The sequence below is a fragment of the Pinus tabuliformis genome, chromosome 4_1 (assembly GCF_031772625.1).
Source record: "Pinus tabuliformis cultivar Carrire ecotype Pingquan chromosome 4_1, CPIR1, whole genome shotgun sequence".
Lineage (NCBI taxonomy): Eukaryota > Viridiplantae > Streptophyta > Pinopsida > Pinales > Pinaceae > Pinus > Pinus tabuliformis.
The window spans coordinates 554877457-554899245 of NC_142303.1; the positions used below are offsets into that span (position 1 = coordinate 554877457).

Here is a 21789-nt window from a genome sequence, read left to right on the forward strand (position 1 = left end):
TAATTTTTTTATATGTCCACAGAAATCATTTATGTGACATACATTATATTCTTTTATTATATGATCCAAAATGGATTTTGGATAGACTTCTAAGTCTAAGTGTTCCTCACATAGGAAAATGGAAGTCCAATGATGTTCCTAGAAATAGCCCCATTGCGGAGATATTTTCCTTCTGAATCTACTGCAACTTGAATGGGCTAAAATGGACTTCGGAGGCAGAAGTTATCGCAGAAAGAAGTTGCCCTTTGTTCTTTGGAAAAAGAGGCAAAATCTTCAAAAATGGCAAAAAAACCTTATAAAGGGAAATCGCATCAGAGATGGTCCAAGAGGTGGACTTAAGTAGAGGCAAAAGAGACCTCGATTGCCGATCCTCGACATATCGGGTCAGAGGTAGACATATGTAAATAACCTAAGGAAGGGACCCCGGGCTGATGCGATATTGCGATCACCGATATCGGCATCAGCGTCGGCGATCGGCATAATCAATAGACAGAACCCTCGGGCCGTTAGAAATGCGATATGCGATAATGCGATATGTCGATCCGTGGCGTGCGATCTCAGCCGTCAGGTCGGAAATGAGATCAATGGCCAGGATTAAATCAGCGGTCTGGAGATCGGCGATCCCCAACGCATAGGGCCGATGCGATAGCGATATGTAATGCAATTTGGACCGTCCGATCGAGGATCAGATCAACAATCCAAATTAAATCAGTGATCGGCGATCGACAATCCCCGATAGTAGGCCTATACGATTTGCGATTGCGATAAGCGATAAGGGTCGGACCCGATGGGATTATGGACCCGATTGCATAAAATTTGAAGTCCAAAAACACGGGATTTCTTTGTATTTCCTGTGTATTAGGATTTTTGATCATTTCGTCATGCAATAGCGAATTGCAATAAAATGGCGGACCCGATGGGTTTATAGGGGCGATTTAATGGAATTTCAAGTTTGTATTTCATGCCCGATAGTGTTTTCCTGTGTATTTCCGATAAAATGTTGTGTATTGGGATTTTGTCCCATTTTCAGGTTTTTGCCTGGAAAAAGGCCCCGAATCCCCTGTAACGGCTCCTGGTCATCATGCCACACTACAAGCAGGCATTTTTGGCAAACAATGATGCGTTTGAAGCCACAGAGCTATAGAGCCAGATGGCTAGTCGAACAGACAACACGCAGAGAAGCCGTAGGGCTGCACAGGGATGATTATATGCAGATAAACGGCTGGGGGAAGCCGAAGAGCCAGAAAAGTACCTCAAAGGAGCCAGAGAGCACAATTTAGGGAATAAGCTAGCAAAAGCAGGCAGCGCAGAGAGCTAAGAGAGTTTTTGGAGTCACTTGGAGGTCAAGTGAACCAGAGAGCACGATTGACAGGCAGCAAAGCTGCAAAAGGTCGCTGGAAGGTTGCTAAAGGTCACTAGGAGGTCTAGCGAACCATTGATGCACGCAAAGGCTGAGAGATAGCTCAGAGAAGCCAAAGCTAACAACCAAGAGCTAGAGCCAGAGCCACGAGCTAGAGCCAAGAGCCAGAGCCAGAACGTAGAGCTAGAAAGCCGAGAGCTTCAGAGCCAGGGATAATATGGTGTCTAAACCCATTGTGTTCTGTGTAAACCAATGGAGTTGAGTGAGGAGCTTGTAAAAGGACTGTTGCCATAATCCCAGAGAGCCTAGTCGAGTTGACTAGAGCTCACAGAGACGTAGCCCAAGAGTTTTGGGTGAACTCCTAATTAAATTGTTGTCTTATGTGTTTGTTATTTGCTACACTGTTATACTGTTATATGCATGTTATATCAACATAAAAAACAGAATTTAAAGCACATAAACAATAAAAAATAAACACCAACATACACCTTATTTTCAAGGACATTATTAATTCTACATTGGTTAATCATAATATCTTGGGAATATTTAAGCTTTGGAAGTGGGAGAGGTTCTTGTAAGTTCACAAGAAGCCTTTAGTGCCCCATTTTCAGATTAGGTGGTATCGGAGCTTAAGATTGGTTAACTCCAGCTTCAAAGAAGGTTATATCAGAATGCTTGATTGACAGAGCAAAGATTACTTGTCTGAAAAGTGTTTGGGCAGTCAAGGATTGATTTTCTGATTGATTGTATGCTTGGTTGTAGACTGACTATTGTTTGAGTTCGCAGAGGTGAAGGGAAAGCTATTGATAGCTTATTCCAAGAAGGACAAAAAGGAAGAAGGGCTGAAGGCATTCTTCTTATCCCAAAGGACCTCAAGGCAATCCTTGAAGCACAAGAGGTTTGTTGCAAAAGGTTGTTGAATAAGCTCTTTATTAATCTTGTTTGAAGTTCTTTTGTTCATTGGCATAATGACTACTTCTACAAGTGAGTCCTCAAATTATTCTTTCTTCACAAAAGTCTTTGATGAAGACATGAAGCAAGACTTAGCCACCATGATGGATATGGTGAGAGAAATGTATGAGGATGGAAGGAAGAGCGGCATACTTAGAGAGAAGTTGAATTCCGTGGAGGAAGAGAACCAGTTGCTTTCTGAAAAATTGCAGGAAATCGAGAGGCAACTTCATATTGCAAATATGAACCTGAAAGGGATGCATGAGTTGGAGTCATAGCTCTTTGTTGCAAAACAAGCCTTAGTCAAGTATCAACTTGAAGAAGAGGTAAACCATTTATGTTTGTCTTCAAATTCTTCTAAGAATGCTTGTATTGGTTCTTTTGAAAAGCATACCAGAGGCATAGGTTCCAAGCTAATGTCCAAGGTGGGCTATGAAGGAAAAGGCTCGGGTAAACATGCACAAGGTATTGTTGAACCAATAATGGTTGAGGAAAGGCCTAAGTATTTGGGTCTTGGCTATGGACAGTCTTATGGAGGAAGTTCCAAAGCTGCCATGAAGGCCATTAAAACAGTTCCAAGAAGGAGTTTCATTTCAGGTCCTCTACCTCAAGAGTGTGAAGATTGTATTAAGGAGGAATGCAATAGCTTGAACTATCATTTTCAGGATGCAGGTGCTCAGAAGCACACACTTGAACCAGAGAGTTGTGGAGACTCTAACAGTGTTGAAGAGATTGATGGTGTTCCAAAGGGAGCCACTTCTTCATTTGCTTCACCTCCTCATGAAGGTAATAAAGGTGAAAGAGAAAGGTATAAATCTAGTTCTAATCATATTCCTTTTGATTTTTCAAAGCATGATAAATTTCCAGATAGATATGGGAAAATAATTGCATGTTCCTTTTGTGGTTTGGATACCTATAATGTTTCTAGATGTTAGAAGAGAATGGCCACATACAGGAAACTTTTGAAGGAAAGGAAGCAAGAAGCCGAAGGTCCATTGGACAAGGAAAATCATGCTATCAAGAGGATGCACATGTGTTGCACTTACTGCCATAAGCAAGGGCATCTTGTTGAAAGGTGTTGGACTCTGAATCCAACAATTCTTCCACGAAACTTGAAGAAGGTGGAAAGAGAAAATGGCAGGCATGGAAAGGAAGTTTCCATGGTTGATGTGTTTCAGGATGATTCACATGTTGATGTTGATGTGCAGACAAAGGTAGTATCTTTGAAAGGGATTGGTGAGGAATGGTTAGAGTTCTTATCCAATTAATATTGCATGTCTATTGATGCATCTATTTGCATTTCTTTGTTAATGGAATGCAAGTTGCAGGATTTTACCAAGATGGTGAATGGAAAAAGGTTGAGTAGGAGACTCACTTTGTTGCAACAACATTATATTTCATTTCAGCTTCGAAAGTACAGTGTGCTTAAGCAAAAGTTGAAGGATGAAATGCATGCATGAGAATGTTGTGCATGAACACAGGGATGTTGATGATTTCCTTGTTTTGAACATGTATATGTAATTAACTTGCAGGGTTGAAGACTTTGACATGCATGTGATGGAATGTTGACTTGAGAGAAGTTAACCTGGTCTCTAAGATGGAGATAATGATGAAGTGTTTCATCTTTTGAAAAAGAGTCCTAATGGTCTTCTTCTACATGCTTGACTTGAAGGGTCATTTGTTTTAAAGGCATGTTTTGGGGCTTGTTATCTAGTCCATCATCTATATGCAGATGTAAGACATGGAGGTGTTCATAAGATGTGAAATTTGTTTCTTTTGTTGAAGCAGGAATTTAGGCCATCCAGTTGTTGTCTGTATTTCTGTTGTTGTTAACAGTTGTTGTTGACAGCTTTTCAAATAGGTACAAATGAAAGTTTTGTGGAGCAGATGTACTTCACATTTGTTTGAGCCACCTTGGATCAATGATCAAGGCAGAGAAGTTCAAACTACCTTCTATGACCATTTCAGCAGGAGTTCTACAAGAAGGCAAGGAGGAAGGCAGTTCCTCCCAAGAGGACCAGCACATCCAGGAAGGAGAGTGGTCAAAGGATTTGGTTCAGAGGCACTATGCAAGGAAAGTGTATGGAGGCTGAAAGAAGAGGGTGTTGTAACTCTCATTTACTGTTCATATCAACATATCAGTCTTTTGGAGACCAAAAGTTCTTTAGTGGGAAGGCGTGATCCAAAATGGATTTTGGATATACTTCTAAGTCTAAGTGTTCCTCATAGAGGAAAATGGGAGTCTAAGGATGTTCCTGGAAATAGCCCCATTGCAAAGATCTTTTCCTTCTGAATCTACTGCAACTTGAATGGGCTAAAATGGACTTCGGAGGTAGAAGTTATCACAGAAAGAAGTTGCCCTTTGTTCTTTGGAAAAAGAGGCAAAATCTTCAAAAATGGAAAAAAACCCTTATAAAGGGAAATCACATCAGAGATGGTCTAAGAGGTGGACTTAATCGGAGGCGGAAGAGACCCCGATCGCTGATCCCCGACATATCGGGTCGAAGGTAGACATATGTAAATAACGTAAGGAAGGGACCCCAGGCTGATGCGATATTAAGATCGCTGATATCGGCGTTGGTGGATCAATGTCGGCGATTGGTGTAGTCAATAGATAGAACCCTCAGGCTGTTAGAAATGTGATATGACGATCTGTGGCATGTGATCTCAGCCGTCAGATCGAAAATGAGATCAATGACCAAGATTAAATCGACGGTCGAGAAATCGACGATCCCCGACACACAGGGTCGATGCGATAGCGATTTGGACTGTCCGATTAGGGATCAGATCAAGGGTCCAGATTAAATCGGCGATCAACGATCAGCGATCCCCTATAGTAGGCCTATATGATTTGCGATTGCAATAAGCGATAAGGGCCGAACCCAATGGGATTATGGACTCGATTGCATAAAATTTGAAGTTCAAAACCACGAGATTTCTTTGTATTTCCTGTGTATTGGGCTTTTTTATAATTTCGCCATGTGATAGCGAACTGCGGAAAAATGGCGGACCCGATGGGTTTATAGGGGCGATTTAATGGAATTTCAAGTCTGGATTTCGCACCCGATAGTGTTTTCCTGTGTATTTCCAGTAAAATGCTGTGTATTGGGATTTTGTCCCATTTTCGGGTTTTTGCCTGGAAAAAGGCCCTGAATCCCCTGTAACGGCCCCTGATCATCATGCCATGCTGCAAGCGGGCATTTTTGGCAGACAATGATGCGTTTGAAGCCACAGAGCCGCAGAGCCAGATGGCTAGTTGAATAGATAACATGTAGAGAAGCCGTAGGGCCGCAGAGGGATGATTATACGCAGAGAAACAGCTGGGGGAAGTCGAGGAGCCGGAAAAGTACCTCAAAGGAGCCAGAGAGCACGATTGAGGGAATAAGCTAGCAAAAGCAGGCAGCGCAGAGAGCTGAGAGAGTTTTTGGAGTCACTTGGAGGTCAAGTGAACCAGAGAGCACGATTGACAAGCAGCAAAGCTGCAAAAGGTCGCTGGAAGGTTGCTAAAGGTCACTGGGAGGTCTAGCGAACCATTGATGCATGCAGAGGCTAAGAGAGAGCTCAGAGAAGCCAGAGCTGAGAGCCAAGAGCCAGAGCCAGAGCCACGAGCCAGAGCCACGAGCCAGAGCCAAGAGCCAGAACCAGAGCCAAAGCCAAGAGCTAGAGCGAGAGCGTAGAGCCAGAAAGTCGAGAGCTTCAGAGCCAGGGATAAGATGGTGTCTAAACCCATTGTGTTCTATGTAAACCAATGGAGTTGAGCGAGGAGCTTGTAAAAGGATTGTTGCCATAATCCCAGAGAGCCTAGTCGAGTTGACTAGAGCTCACGGAGACATAGCCCAAGAGTTTTGGGTGAACTCCTAATTAAATTGTTGTCTTATGTGTTTGTTATTTACTGCACTATTTTACTATTATATGCATGTTATATCAGCATAAACAATAGAATTTTAAAGCACATAAACAATAAAAAATAAACACCAACATACACCTTATTTTCAAGCACATTATTAATTCCGCATTGGTTAATCATAATATCTTGGGAATATTTAAGCTTTGGAAGTGGGAGAGGTTCTTGTAAGTTCACAAGAAGCCTTTAGCGCCCCATTTTCAGATCATTATATCAGTTGAGAACGCAACCTATCCATATAATCATTTTACTACTTTTTCTATATGTCTAGAGAAATAATTTATATGATATACACTATATTATTTTATTATAAACTTTAAATAATTTATACTTAATATCATTTTTTAAGTACGCCGAAGGCATCCTCTTTGCTTGATTTGGATTTGCAAACGTTGTTCATCCTAGCTAATGAGAGAGCTTAATTTTCGTTCTCCTCCTACCTATCCAAGTTTGACACATGGTTGGTTTTCATTGCTCCTTTTCTATTCGCCTTCTTCTCTCGCCGAAAGGTCCTTCCCACGTGGACTTCAGGTGCGTGGACTACTTGTTGGTTGTGTTCCAGTGAGTAAGAATGTCGCTTTCATTTTTCCCCTCCATCACTATAAAATATCTGCAACATATGGATTCCGAGAGTATCTGCAACACACCAAATGAAGGTTTTTCACTGTACTTGTGAACCTCTTGCAGTAAGATTTTATAAACATTCAACCGTTTAGGTATTACGATTGTCTACGACATTCCTTACTTTACTGGTAAAGAAAATATCAAAGACAAATTACAACTTCAGCATTTGACAACAAGAATTTTTGTGAATACAGGGAAATGTTATATTACTCCAATTCAATGAAAGTTTGTCGACAAGTTAAGCAAGAATTACATTTTGGAAACCATCGTTCTATATAAACCTGCGATAATGGTAAAAGGATTTGTATATGACACTTAGTATTTAATATTCTTTTTAGAGAAGTGGGAAAAATAAACAGGATATAATCCTACAACTTTTTGACATTTCAAATTAGATACCAAGTTTGGAAAAGTTCAAGTTGCTATGTAAAGATGTTTGCACAACAAGTGAAGCAAACTGTAACATTTTTCTTTGAAAATGACTATCAAGAGAGAGAGTGTTTATCTTGAGAAGAAACACTCACAAAACCCCAAAGAGAAAATTTATATTTTGAAGAAATGCTTACAATCTGTCCAAGTGCTTAAACTGGAGAAATTAGGCTAAATCAGATCCAATCTAATGATTATTATCAAGTGATTGGTTAATTTCCACTAATCGATGCAAACACTATGGAAAATATGACCACAATCAGGTAGCACTAATCACTGAAGAAAATCAAAGAGAAACTCTTCATGTTGTACTCTTCTTAATCTGAATGTCCAGAATATATTTGATTGCATGTAAAACGTATTGAGACAAGACTCCTGTGCTTGACATAGGCCTTCATTTCCATGACTGTTGCCAATTATGGCTTCCATTTTTCCAAACGCTTGCAACGCTAATTAGGCAGATGCCATAAACTGAACGAGCTCTTTGGTAGCCAAAGAAACTGTAACCTACTATTTTTTTTATCTATCTCATAGACCATTGCAAGTGGCGAAGCTAATTTGTTACGCTTATGAGAGCTACCTCCACCGGGGGATGAGGCAGGAGGGCACGTGGCCTCATGCAGCGCAACACATTGCCTGAACGAAGGTGTGGGTTACTCACCATAAGCAATGTATATAATTCTTTAAATTTATATCAGTCTAGATTTTACTACCACTCGGAACAAACAACTTGGTTCAAAGAATCATTGTTAACTACACCATCTAGTCTACACTAGTGCAAGTTGGCAACTCCCATTTATGGTGTCGACAACATAATCGGCCCTAACTTACCGTGTTATTAACTTGTACCAATCTAGAAATATTCATGGTTGCATGTTTAATATTGAGTATACATTTATATATTTGAAAGTTATATCTTGTTCCCTAGATCTTTTTCAAAATAATGAGGATGTATACTCCATCCATTTTTCCACACTCTATCTTAAATTTTTTCCCATGCGGTATTTTTTAATCAAACCATAACCATATTTTAATTCCAACACAAAATGGTAACTATGGCCTAAGTCACATGGTTTATGTTCTTGTCCATGTTCAACCACCATGAATTGCAAGACAATGAGAAACAAAATGATAAAATTTAACATTAACTTTAAAAAGTCGTATAGCCTTACATTCAAATTTAACCAATTTAATCAAAATTAAATAAATTTAAACAAATTTGATTTAATTCAAAATTGAATTCGAATCAACCTAACTTTATATAAAAACCTCAAACAAAATATTCCACCATAATAAAATGCAACAAAAGAGGTGACTAAGACTATTGCATAAGATTACAATATGGCCTTGTACTCTAGTAAAAAAAACACATGCAATTTAGTCAAATTTAAGCAAATTCAATTGATTTATATGCCAAACTAGAACATAAATATTCCACCATCGATCAAATTCATAAAATTATATATTTAAATTATATATAATGCAATGAATGAGGTGACTAAGACTATGGCATAAGATTACAAAATGACCTTGTATTCTACTGAAAGAATCACATGCGATGCATTATTCACACTTATTACCTGATTTGTTGTAGAAATGCGAACATATGAATCTTCTTTCCACCATAAATGTATAAATTTGTTCCATCTTTTGTATTTATTTATTTAAATCCAATCTTCTATTTTATTTCCCTTTTTTTCATAGATATAAAAAATATATATCACTTCTTGGATTTTCAAGAGTGGCTCTAGTACTTTCTGGGCATTCCCCAACTAGTCAATTTTTTTCTATACTTTTGAATTTGTTCTATAAGTTGTATTAACCCAACTAGTAAAAGTAACAGTGTGGAAAACTGATCCATTTTGTCTTCACGATTTGCTTGATTTTCCCAAATCTTCTATACCTTTGGTGTATAGACAATCACTAAATTAAAACCATGACATCTGCTTTAGCGATCCCTTCTCTTCCTTGGCAGTTTGGATGAAGCAACCTATAGATCGGTCGTGCGTGATTGTGAAAATTCTTGAAGTGATCACCAACAAGATAACTTCTGACAAATAGAAAATTCACCATATAAATAGTCAACAATGAATTTTAATGCGTGTTATTGACAGCTACCCGCAATTGAAAATTCACCATCGACAACAAAAGAAGAGCATTAATTTATTATGTCTCAATGCATAAATGTCACATCTTGCACACTATCTCTTAAAGTTCATGTTATCGAGTAGAGAAAGCAAAGAAATCTACAGTCAGGAAAGAAGCAGTGTGCTCTCAATGAACCCAATAATTGAAATCGTTGTAGAAAGATAATGTGCTCTCAATGAAACCCAATTTCTCAAATTTGTTGTAGAGAGTTATACATCCTTACAGTGTTCTTCCTATACTACTATAGTCCCGGATAAACAACCCAATATTTCCAAAATGGGTTAGAACTATATCCTTCTTTGTATACTACTACAGTCCTGGATAGACAACCCAATATTTGCAAAATGGGTTAGAGCTATATTATTCTTTTCTTTAAATTGGTTGAGCTTGATTATCACAAAAAACAAGTGAAATGTATGAGACCCGAAGCTAAATCAAAATTTTGAACACCCTGAAACTTGAAATTGGTCATCTAAGGCTCACACATCAATCATGCTCACGACAGTTGCATATATCACCTTGCACCCTTTCTTTTGTATTGCTATAATCTTCAGACAGATACCTCATCAATTCTCGCATGTGTACTTAGTTCTGCATAAACATAGGGACACATGAAAAATATTACATAGATCCCCCAAAAAATAAACATTCAAAATTGACCATCCGTTCTTCCTTTCAAAATGCCCATAAGCTCTCGTCGTGGTTTCTGTCGAATGCCATAAATATCTCTCGCAATTGCGTGATTTGGCCTTTGTCCAAGCTGAATGACATACCACTGCTCTTGCTCATTTTCTTCAATCCCTCCACACTTTCTATTGCGCTTCCGATTCGAGATTTTATGAGTCTTCGGCATTCCTTTGCACCTTTTGATGCAATTGCTAATTATATGTCTTTCATCCTGGTTCCTTGTTTTCAATTACGCCATGCATATCATGTACATGGATATACTAGATATAATGAAAAAAGACCGAGCTTTTCTTACAACTTGGTAGATATCTCTTAGTCTATATGTTATAGTTTTTCTTACAACTTGGTAGATATCTCTTAGTCTCTATGTTATAGTATGTAGTATTGGTTTGAAATTTTAGAAGTTTTTAACATATCATATAGTTAAATTTGATTAAAATTTTATAATTTTTTTTAGAATTATAAATTTAAATTATTAGCTCTCCATAATTAAATGCTTTTAGAGTTTTAAAGATTACATTTATGCAATAAAAAACATGTTAAAAAAAAATAATAATAATAATATATTTTTTTGCTTTAAACCATAAAATAATCTTATTGTTTGTTTTAAAATTTAGTCACTGAAGCGCACTGAGCATATCGCTATCGAACTGGAATGGAGTAGATTAGCGGAGGAATTGCCAGAATGGTTAAAAGTGGTTGAAATTTGGCGTAAAAAAATTTAAATTTCTTTGAGAAATAGTGTTTGAATCTTATTTTTATAGTGGAAATAGATTCAGCACCATCAAAAACGTCTAAAACACTTAAAATTTTGAAGTTTAACAACTATAACTTAAATTTACAAAGATTTTTTTTAAATATAACTGAAATTTCCATAACTTTTCGGGCAATTCCTCTTACTCGTTAAACTACGGCAACTTGAATTAATTGATTGGAGACGCATTTTAACACCCACACGGTTTCTGTCGGGAAAAGTTATGAACACTGTGTATCGATTAGCAGATTTTGTCCCGATTCACTTATCACGAGATGAACGAACATTTCCAATCCCATATCAAATGTTAGTCACGGTTAACAAATGAGGGAAGATTTTCAACGCCTGTCAAATCTTACTCGGGGTTAAAAGTTCATTGGCTCCTTTTAATGATAAAGAAAAGAAAATAAGTAAGAAAGATTTGGCGTTAAAAGTTCATTGGCTCCTTTCAATGATAAAGAAAAGAAAATAAGTAAGAAAGATTTGGCGGGTCATTTGATTTTGAGTGGTGAGAAAATTGATTTGTTTTTTTCACTAAAATCAATTCCTATTATTTTAAAAATATTTTGAATAATTACCGATTCATTATAATTTAAAATATTAATTAATATATAATAAATAAATAAAATATATATTTATATAATAAATAAAAAATTATAAGATAGAAAATTTGAATTTGAATTTGTTTTTATTTAATATTTAAAATCGATATCTATGATTATAAAATATCTCGACTCATTACTAATTTATTATAATTAAAAAAGAAAAATCATAAATATAAAATAAATAAAAGTAAGTTTGTTTGTTTGTTTGTTTTTTCTTCAAAAGAGAGAAAAAGCATCATTGTATTATATTGAGACAATATAAAAACTTCAGAAAGTACAAAAGGGTGGCTTATGGCAGGCACGATAGAAGCATCGAGGACAGATACAGCATCATAGGTTCATAAAGAGACAGACCTCTGAACATCACAAGCGAGATCATGACATATTGCACTGATAAACTTTACAGGTCAGCCAAAAGGCATGTCAAATGCATCAACAAAGGTTTAAACCAAAAATCATTTCAGAAGAAAACAAAGCAGCATAAAAATTTAATAACCAGGGATAAAGAAATCCTGGACAAAACAGGAATTCTCTTCCACTTTTACTTCCATAGACCATGACCTAGAGTCTAAGAGCAGACCATTCTTATAAGTATTATAAGAATTATTTGGTCGCTTTTTAAGTGTGTAGTTGAAAATTTCGCTGTTATAAAAATATTTTTATTAATTACTCAACCAAATTATCTCTTATATAATTTTTACCAAAAATATTGTTATAATTAATATGAATCACAGAAAATCTAAATTCAAAAATTATAATTATTATACAAATTAAAATATAAAAAAATAAATAATAATTAATTAACACTATATTCTACATAGTCGTGTTTGATTTTCAGCACGTTCTCGATAAATTCGGCATAGATTCTTTGATTTTTAGTACATAAATTCCGTGGCAATGCCACCAGGGCACATCCCAGAAATCTTGATTAACTTGTGACAGTTGGTGCCAAATAATTTGCACAAATCAAAATTAAAGGTGTGGTTACTGAAATAAGTTTGCATGAGATCTTGATTAACTTGTGACGTTGGTGCGAAATAATTTACGCAAATCAAAATTAAAGGCGTGGTTACTGAAATAGTTTGCATGTGATTAAATTAATAACGTGAAGAATGATTATTATTTTTATTTAAATTTAATTTTAATAAATAATAAATTTAATAATCAAAATCAAGCTTCATTTTGATTTGAAAATAATTTTAATTGGGGCAGAGGACTTTCCCGCTCCTCACTTATGATTAATTCCCATTGTATGGTCTTGCTGCACTGCAGCCTATGAGGTTCATTGAGTTTCGTATTCGCCACTGTGTTATCAGCCGGCAACAGATGTTGGTTACAATTCTGATGTACAGATGATGTACATGTTTCTTCAGGGGATGCACTTTCCTCCTGAAAAAATTATTATATTATTTTCAACATTCTGAAATATTTTATGCTTACCAGTTCAATAAAAATTATTTTATGAATATTTTATGCTTACGTGCTCAATAAAAATTATTTTATGAATTGATAATTTATCAAGTCCAAATATTGTCATGCCCTCTATTATTGACTATTTTTGCCAAATGCATTCACCATTGTCCTGTACAGTCTCAGACCTGCCCCTTCCCTATAGATTGATAATTTGTTAGTCTGATATTGCCAGATGCATTCAGCATTATCCTGCACAGTTTGAGATCGAAGATGCTTCCATTGTTCGTCTTTCTGCTTTTGTCTTCTTCATGGGGTTTCTTTCTGGCATCGGCAGCTCATACTCACCTCAACAATGCTTCTGATGAGCGGGCTCTGATGGCATTCAGGGCTACCCTCAGCTTGGATCCAAACATGGCATTAAGAAGTTGGAATACCAGTGTGTCCCTGTGCAGCTGGACTGGAGTCCAGTGTTCTTTACGCCACCAGAGAGTTGTTTCGCTAAATCTCACAGGTATGAGCTTACATGGCCCCATCTCCCCTCTTCTTGCTAATCTCTCCTTTCTCAGAGTGCTCGACCTCTCTAACAATAGCCATTATGGCTCTATTCCGCATGATTTAGGGAGGCTGTTTCGCTTAAGAGTTCTGCGGTTGAGCAAAAACCAACTGGAAGGCCCCATTCCCTCCACCATTGGTAGCTGTCGTCTTTTAAAGCTAGTCTCTCTGTCTCATAATTTACTGTTGAATGGAAGCATTCCCTCAGAATTAGGGCTTCTAAGAAATTTGAAATTCCTTTGGCTGGGATTAAACAATCTGACTGGCTCCATTCCTACCTCCTTTGGAAACATGTCCTCATTGAAAAAGTTGTCTCTGGGTTCTAACCAACTTCATGGCTCTATTCCTTCTGAATTGGGGAGGCTTTCTCAGCTTAATACCCTATATCTTCGTCACAACTATCTTTCAGGGAAAATTCCACCCTCCGTCTCTAATTGTACTCTTCTATTAGACCTGCAACTGCATGATAACCAGTTAACCGGACACATTCCATGGGAGTTTGGTGGCAGGCTATCTCAGTTGGAAAACTTATTCTTATGGGGAAATAAACTTGGAGGGGAAATCCCAAAAACCCTTGCTAATTGTACCCATCTCCGGGTCCTCGACTTAAAGATCAATCAACTCACTGGGATGGTGCCTGTGCAGTTGGGTCAGCTATTCAGATTGGAACGCCTCTTTTTAGGAGGAAATCAGCTCATAAGTGGGAGCAGCACGACATTACCTATTCTTACTGCTCTAACTAATTGCTCCTTCCTTGAACAGATACACATAGGTGAAAATCATCTTACTGGCACTATACCCTCTTCCATTCAACAGCTTTCCCGACTGTCTGTGTTCAATTTGAGCCACAATGAAATAGGTGGAAAAATACCACCAGAGATTGGCAAACTGGCTAATCTGACATACCTTAATTTAGAGTGGAATATCTTCAATGGATCCATTCCTTCAACACTGGGCAGACTTCAAAAGTTGGAAAGATTGTATTTGGGCAAAAACAAGTTACGAGGAAGTATCCCAACGGAAATTGGCGGGATACAAACATTAGGACTCTTATCTCTGAGCCAAAACAATCTCTCTGGGCAAATTCCTCACTCTTTGGGTCAACTGAAACAGCTGAGAGAGCTCCACCTTGATCAAAACAAATTATCTGGAAACATATCCCCGAATATAGGAGATTGCCTGAGATTGGAGGTGTTGGACTTGTCTCACAACAGGTTTAATGGAAATATACCACGAACAGTTGCAGGTCTTCCAAATTTGCAATTCTTCTTCAACTTGTCCAGCAATTTATTAGAAGGCCCCCTGCCTCTAGAGATTAGCAAGATGACCATGGTTCAAGAAATAAATGTTGCTGTCAATCGATTAACTGGTTCTGTTCCAAGCGAACTTGAAAGTTGCACAGAAGTACGCTATCTCAATCTGTCGTGGAATTCATTTGATGGCCCAATTCCAGATTCACTTGGGAAACTGGGATTTTTGGAGGACTTGGATTTCTCCGAAAACAATTTGTCAGGCACAATACCTATGTCCCTAGAAAACCTTAAAATGCTTCACCATTTGAACTTCTCTTTCAATAAGTTGAAGGGGGAAGTTCCCAAAGGCGGGATTTTCAGAAGACTTAGGAGTGGAGCATTCATGGGAAATCTCGGTCTCTGCGGACAATGGGTACAGTTGCCACCATGTCCATCTCCCATTGCCAATGTTCACAATAATCACTGGCTTGTTAAAAGGGTAATAATCTCTGTTGGTATTTCGGTTGTTGTAATATGCATTTTATTCATTGGATTCTTAATCTGGCAATATTGCAAGGGACGGGTTCGAGGAGAGCTTTCCTCGAGATTACAGGTTACAGAAGCTATTCCTTGGAATTCAGGCCTTCCAAGAATCTCACAAGAGGAAATTATTTCTGCAACTAACGGATTCAGTGGTGCACACTTGTTAGGAGTAGGTAGTTTTGGATCAGTCTATAAAGGAGTCTTGACCGATGGCACATTGGTTGCAATCAAGGTTCTCAATTTGCAAAATGAAGAGGCTCACAGAAGTTTTATTAGTGAATGTAATGCGTTGAGAAAGGTTAGACACCGGAATTTGATCAAAGTCATTACCTGTTGTTCAAATTTTGATATCAAAGCTTTGGTATTTCCTTATATGGAAAATGGAAGCTTGGAAAAGTGGTTATATCCTGGTGAAGATGTATGCCGATTCAGCTTCAGTCAAAGATTACAAATGGCCATAGACATAGCTCAAGGTTTGATATATCTACATCACCAATGTTTTGTGCAAGTCGTGCATTGTGATTTAAAACCCAGTAATGTGCTTTTAGGAGATGACATGACAGGATATATAGCAGACTTTGGTATTGCCAGATTAATTTTTTCAAATGATATAGATTCAGTGACTTCTGCACATATACTTAAAGGATCCATTGGTTATATTGCTCCAGGTATGAATTTTTGTCTGATTAAATATATTTATGTCTTACTTTTTGTCATATTTATAAACTTTTTATTTGATTTTTTATTATTAAAATGGTTTGAATAATTTTGCAGAATATGGATTGGGTGAAAACGTTTCAACAAAAGGAGATGTATATAGTTATGGAACAGTATTGTTAGAGATCTTAACCAGAAAGAAACCAACCAACAACATGTTCGTGGAAGGATTGAATCTTCCCAGATGGATAACTGTTAATTTTCCAAATAAAGTGGAAGAAGTCGTTGACAATAATTTATTGAGGAAAGCCGGTGATGACACAAATGAACTACCAATCAAAGCTTATCTTATTACTGAACTTGTGAGTATTGGGCTTTTATGCACACAAGAGTCCCCTCAAAAACGACCCAACATGATTGACATCATGAGCGGTTTAGAAAGAATTAGAGAAATTTGGCAATCTTAGATGTGTTTTTTCTTTAGTAATTTTGTGTAGGCAGAAATATTTTATTAGAGAAACTTGGTAGTCTTAGATATGTATTTTTTTTTTTAATAATTTTGCCTAGGCAAAAATATTACTATGTTATTATTTTTTCAAAGGTGGAAAAACTTACAATAAGATGATTATAAACCAGCATTAAAGATAGTCATCACTAACTCTTATATGTAGATGTGAATTGATTTATCACCAGTATGCAAGGAAAATCAAGCTATACAAAATAATCAATTAAATATACAAAAAACAAATTCTTAACTAATCAAAAATAATTTTAAATCTCACTATAAAATTAAAAAAAAAAAACTATTGTGAAATTAAATATTCTATTGAATTACTTCATTAAATTCAAATTCAAATTAAAATGGATTAAAATTTCCATTTTAATAAAACACAGTATAAAAAGTATTATAAGATAACAAATCATAATTCAAACTAAAATTTCCAATTTAATAAAACATGGTATAAAAGGTGTTATAAGACAACAAATCAAGAAGTGCCACTATGGGGGCCATGGCCCTACTTAAAAGCTTTAGGAATGTGGTTACAGGGAAAAAAAAGTTCATGTTTGATTTGGATCACAAGATACTAATGTGCTTGATAGTTACGTGCATTTTGTACCTTTTTCTAAATACTATGTTAAATGCATTTTTCGCATTAAAATCATGAAAATATATGATGTTCTTCCTTTAAAAAAATGAAGTTATATTAAAACTCCAAATTCTATGATAATTAAATTATTAAAATTTAAAAGATGTGAGATGTATAACTTTATTAATTTTATATATGGTATATGTTGATAGAAAATTTAACTAATTAGTGGTCTATATCGTATCGTATGAGAATGTGGAAATATCGTATCGTATGAGAATGTGGAAATGTTGTATTTGAATTTGTGAAAAATGTTAAATTAGACATACCAATATTAAATATTAAAAAGGTTAAAAAAGTAGTTTAGATTAAGATGAATATAGATAATAATACATTTAAATTTTATTCTAAATAAATGAAAGAATAGATATATTTCATGTTGCAATTGTTATATAGAATTTGTATTATAGTATATTAGTTTCTACTATATTAATAATTTAATGATTCGTAAATTGTTGTGAATATTTTATTAGAGAGTTCATTACAACATATTTGATGATAATATATTAAAATATTGAATTTTTTACATTATTATAGTGTTATTGAAATTTTAGATATGTAGATTTAACTGTAATTAGTGCATACATGCATATGAAAATTATGCAAAAAAATAGAGAACGACAAAATAAATTCACACACATAAGACACAAGATATGCTTTATGGGAAATCCTTTCGAGAGAAAACCCAGATGGAAGGTGAGGCTGCTTCACTCTCTTTCTCTATTTGGAAATATGATTGCAGGTACAAAGAATTAATGTTTGTGGTCCGTGGGCCGCTATAGTGCACATATCCTCTTTTTGTGCTCTACTTTCTATTCCTCATGGCTATATTTGCTCAATTATGGAACAAAATGCTCTTAAAACCTTTTTCTCCTAGTGGCTCGATTATAACACAACCCGATAGCTTACTAGTGGTTAAGTTTGACTACGTTAGCTTTTAATTGGAGTTACAATATAGACTTGTCTAGAGTTTTTTACATCAAAAACACATGGCTAGCTCATTTTCCATAAATAGTGGGGGTTGACGCGACATCCTCCCGAACTATAGGTATGAAAACAAGATCAACTTTTCAGTGGCATAACTTTTGCATACAAACTCTGACTGACGCACTTCATGCGTCATTGGAAAGACCTGTGTGTAAAACAACATGGAAAGGTGCGGCACCAAAGCAACAAATTTTAACTCCCAAAAAATGTTGTTTGATGCCTAAAAATGCTCTCGGAAGGATTCAGACCCCGTTTTGCCAAACAAGGTCTTGTCAGTAAAAATGGTCCCATAAGCTAATTCCTCCACTTTTTCTACTTCGAATACATTGAGATGGATGAAAAACAATATAATGATCCAATATAAATCACACCTCCCCATTTTGGGAGGATTTTGGTCCCCAAAAGTTTTTATTGAATGAGGTGAGAAAAAATTTCCTCCACTTTCTCTTTGGTGTACCATTTAACTTTGCTTGGAGTTTGTCCCTTCAACCCAATATGCCAAAGGTCATGTTGTCAAGTTATCTTGTACTTTTGGAACTCTTCTGCAAAATTGTGTCTTCTCTCAATTCTTCCTGAGCATCTGGTGCCAAATCCTCCACAGAAGGTAGGACATGTTTCTCATCCTGATCTAGCATGGAAGGCTCATAGAGTTTCAAATTCTCTACATACACAACTGAATAAATGCACATATACAGTGGTAAACTGAGTTGATAGGCATTATCATCCACCTTTTTCAATATCTTAAAGGGACCATACCTCAGAGCCTTGATTTTATTACTAGGCCCATGCAACTTTTCATTATTCAATTGAAGCCATACTTTGTCTCCCACTTTGAACAATTTCTCTGTTTTATGTTGATCATGCCTGGCCTTATACTTCTCCTGTGACTTTTGCAGTGTGTTTTGTACCTGTAGATGGATATGTCTGATCTTCTCTATAAATTTTTCAACCCTTAAAACATCTCCTGTAAGATCTTCCCTCACTCCTCCTTGCTGCCCATATGCAATATCCTAAGGTGAAGGTGGCAAATATCCAAAACAGATCTCAAAAGGGGACTTTCATGTAGAAGTGCGAACTACTCTGTTGTAGGAATGTTGAATTTATACCAGATTTTCGTCGCAGGTCTTCAAATGCTTCTGGTTGTATCCCCTTAGAAGTTACACCAAAGTCTTGTTGACTACTTCTGTCTACCCATATGTCCGTGGATGGAACGTTGTAGATCTTGTCAACTTTGTGTTTATATTCTCCCACAATGTAGTTTAAAATGTACTGAGAAATCTTATATCCTTGTCTAAAACGATGCTCCTTGGTATCTCAAAGTGCATCTTGACCTGTCCAAAGAACAAGTTTGTTGCTTCTTGTCCGCTGATGGTCTTTTTACAGGGCATCAGAACACACATCTTGCTGAACCTATCAACTACCACGAACAAGTAGTCATGTCCTTTCTTGTTTGTTAGTAAATCTCCCACAAAGTCCATGGAAATTCTCTCACAAGGATGAGTAGGTATAGGTAATAGATGATATAAACCTTGTTTTTTTTTTTCTAGGCTTGCTGGTACAACAACGCATGCATCCTCTTATGAACCTAGCTACCCACTCTTACATCTTGGACCAATACACATACCTCTGCAAGTTAGCCACGATCTTCCCTACACCAAAGTGTCCTACAACCTTGGAGGTGTGATTCTCTCTTATCAGCGGCAGTCACTCACCTTTAGGAACACATAGCTTATCCAGCCTATAGAGTAACCCATCCTGGAGATGGTAGTCAATAGTGCTATCACCATCGTGCACATGACTCTGACTCTGCAACTGCTGATACACCTCCTTGAAGTCTTCATCCTCTAAATATGCCTCTCCGTATGCATCATGGGTGAATGGATCCATGTGCATAAGAGTCCCCAAAGTTGTAATCTTTGATGTGGGTGGCCTTGAAAGCATGTTAAACAACTTGTTTGTGTTTCCCTTCTTATACTTGATCACCAAATGAAACTGTTGTAAAAACCTCATCCACTTGTAATGCATGGTCTGTTGTAGCTTATTTTGGGCCTACAAGTACTGTAACAACTGGTGATCTGTGTGGATTGTTGTCTCATTTCCCATCAGACAGTGCTTCCACTTTTCACAACTTGCACCATGGCATAGAGCTCATTTTCATAGGAAGGGTAGTTAAGGGCTACCCCTTGAAATACTTCATAATAGTAGCATATAGACTTTCCTGGCATCAAGATAGATCCCATAGCATACCCACCCACATTTGTATCCACTTTGAAGGGTTACTACAAGTTTGGTAATGCCAGAATTGGTGCTTGGCTGATCTTCTTCTTCAACTCCTCAAAAGCATTAAGTCGACCTTTTCCCCATTGGAAACTCTTGCCACTTGTTGTTATGGCATGGAGCAGTGCTACTACCATTGAAAAGGGGAAGAAGTTTAAAGGAAAGTAGAAGAAAGATGCTTCTGTTAAGAAAGAAGGGGAGAGACCCGTGTGCAAGAATTGTTCCAAGGACATGATGAAGTGCATTGCTCGAAGCTTCATCCAGAATTACAACCAAAGAAATTCAACAATAAAGGGAAACAAAAGACCAATGCTGTTGCACAACAAGACTTTGGTTAAGACTCAGAGGATGAAATAAAAATCCAGCCACAATCACCAAAGGAAAAGTCGTGGCAAAAGAAATCACATAGGCAGGCCTAGAAAGTACCAACGCAACAAATAATATCCACAACGTTTCAAATGAGGAAAACCGAATAGAGCTATTCTATATCTGAGTCATTTCCAAACATATGAAAATCAATATGATGTTTGACAGTGGATCGCAGGCCAACTTAATTTCTACAGATTTGGTTAAGAAAATGAATCTGGAAACTGTGCCCCATCACAAACCGTATCCATTGGGATGGATAACCAAGGATTCTAATTTACAAGTCACACAAAAATGTATTTTCAGGTTTGCAATCACCGCTAATTTCATTGATGAAGTTGAATTAGACATTGTGCCATTGGATATCTCAGGAATTGTGTTGGGAAGTCCGTATTTGTATGACATGAAAGTTGTTTTCCACAGATTTAAGAATAAATATCATTTGTTCAAAAACAAAGTGGAGTACATTATGAGAGCCCATTGTAGGAAACTTAACCTGTCTTTGGCAAGCACAGGTGAAATGAAACGACTAGTTAATTCTAGCAAGAGTCTCATGCTCCTCATGATCAAGCAGAAAAATGACATGGAGCAGGAATCCTTTGCAGGCTGTGATGTAAAGCTAAAAGCTAAATTGATTGATGTGGTCAATCAATATGGGGACATGTTTCAAGAAGCAAAGGGACTGCCACCAAAAAGAGAAATTCAACATGAAATTCAGCTACAGCAGGACTGTCCACTCCCAAACATTGGTATGTATCGAATGTCAATTTTGGAAAGTTCAGAAATTATAAAAAAATCCAGGAATTGTTAGATAAAGGAGTAATTTGTCCTTCTACTTCGCCATGTGGTTCACCAATTCTATTGGTACCAAAGAAAGATGGAACCTGGTGCATGTGTGTAGATTATCGAGCTTTAAATAACATCACAATAAAGAATCGATACTCACTACCTAGAATAGATGATTTGCTAGATCAGCTGAAAAATGCAAAGTATTTTACTAAATTAGACTTGATAAGTGGATATCATCAAGTAAGAATAGCTGAGGAGGACATATGGAAGACTACTTTTAAAACCAAATAGAGATTGTTTGAGTGGCTGGTTATGCCTTTCGGTCTTTGCAATGCTCTAGCTACATTCATGAGAGTTATGAAT

General features: G+C 36.7%; 2 protein-coding genes across 3 annotated transcripts in view; one reads left to right on the top strand and one right to left on the bottom strand.

The window, feature by feature from the left end:
* LOC149177043 (putative plastid-lipid-associated protein 2, chloroplastic) overlaps positions 1-10269 on the bottom strand; it is a 30689-nt gene extending 20420 nt beyond the window's left edge. The window contains exon 1 of the mRNA XM_089421653.1: positions 10077-10269. Coding sequence (XP_089277779.1) covers positions 10077-10269 — 193 coding nt within the window. The remainder of the gene's footprint in view (positions 1-10076) is intronic.
* Positions 10270-12999: 2730 nt separating this feature from the next.
* On the top strand, positions 13000-16431 carry LOC149177044 (uncharacterized). 2 transcript variants are annotated; one of them, XM_089423267.1, is made up of 3 exons: positions 13000-13386; positions 13495-15870; positions 15977-16431. In XM_089423267.1, exons 1-3 carry the CDS (start codon positions 13146-13148, stop codon positions 16324-16326), a joined length of 2967 nt encoding a protein of 988 aa, XP_089279393.1. In that variant the 5' UTR covers positions 13000-13145; the 3' UTR covers positions 16327-16431. The 2 variants fall into 2 exon arrangements, with proteins under 2 accessions (XP_089279393.1, XP_089279392.1); XM_089423266.1 differs by having other exon boundaries at positions 13001-15870; positions 15977-16429.
* Positions 16432-21789: the final 5358 nt, after the last annotated feature.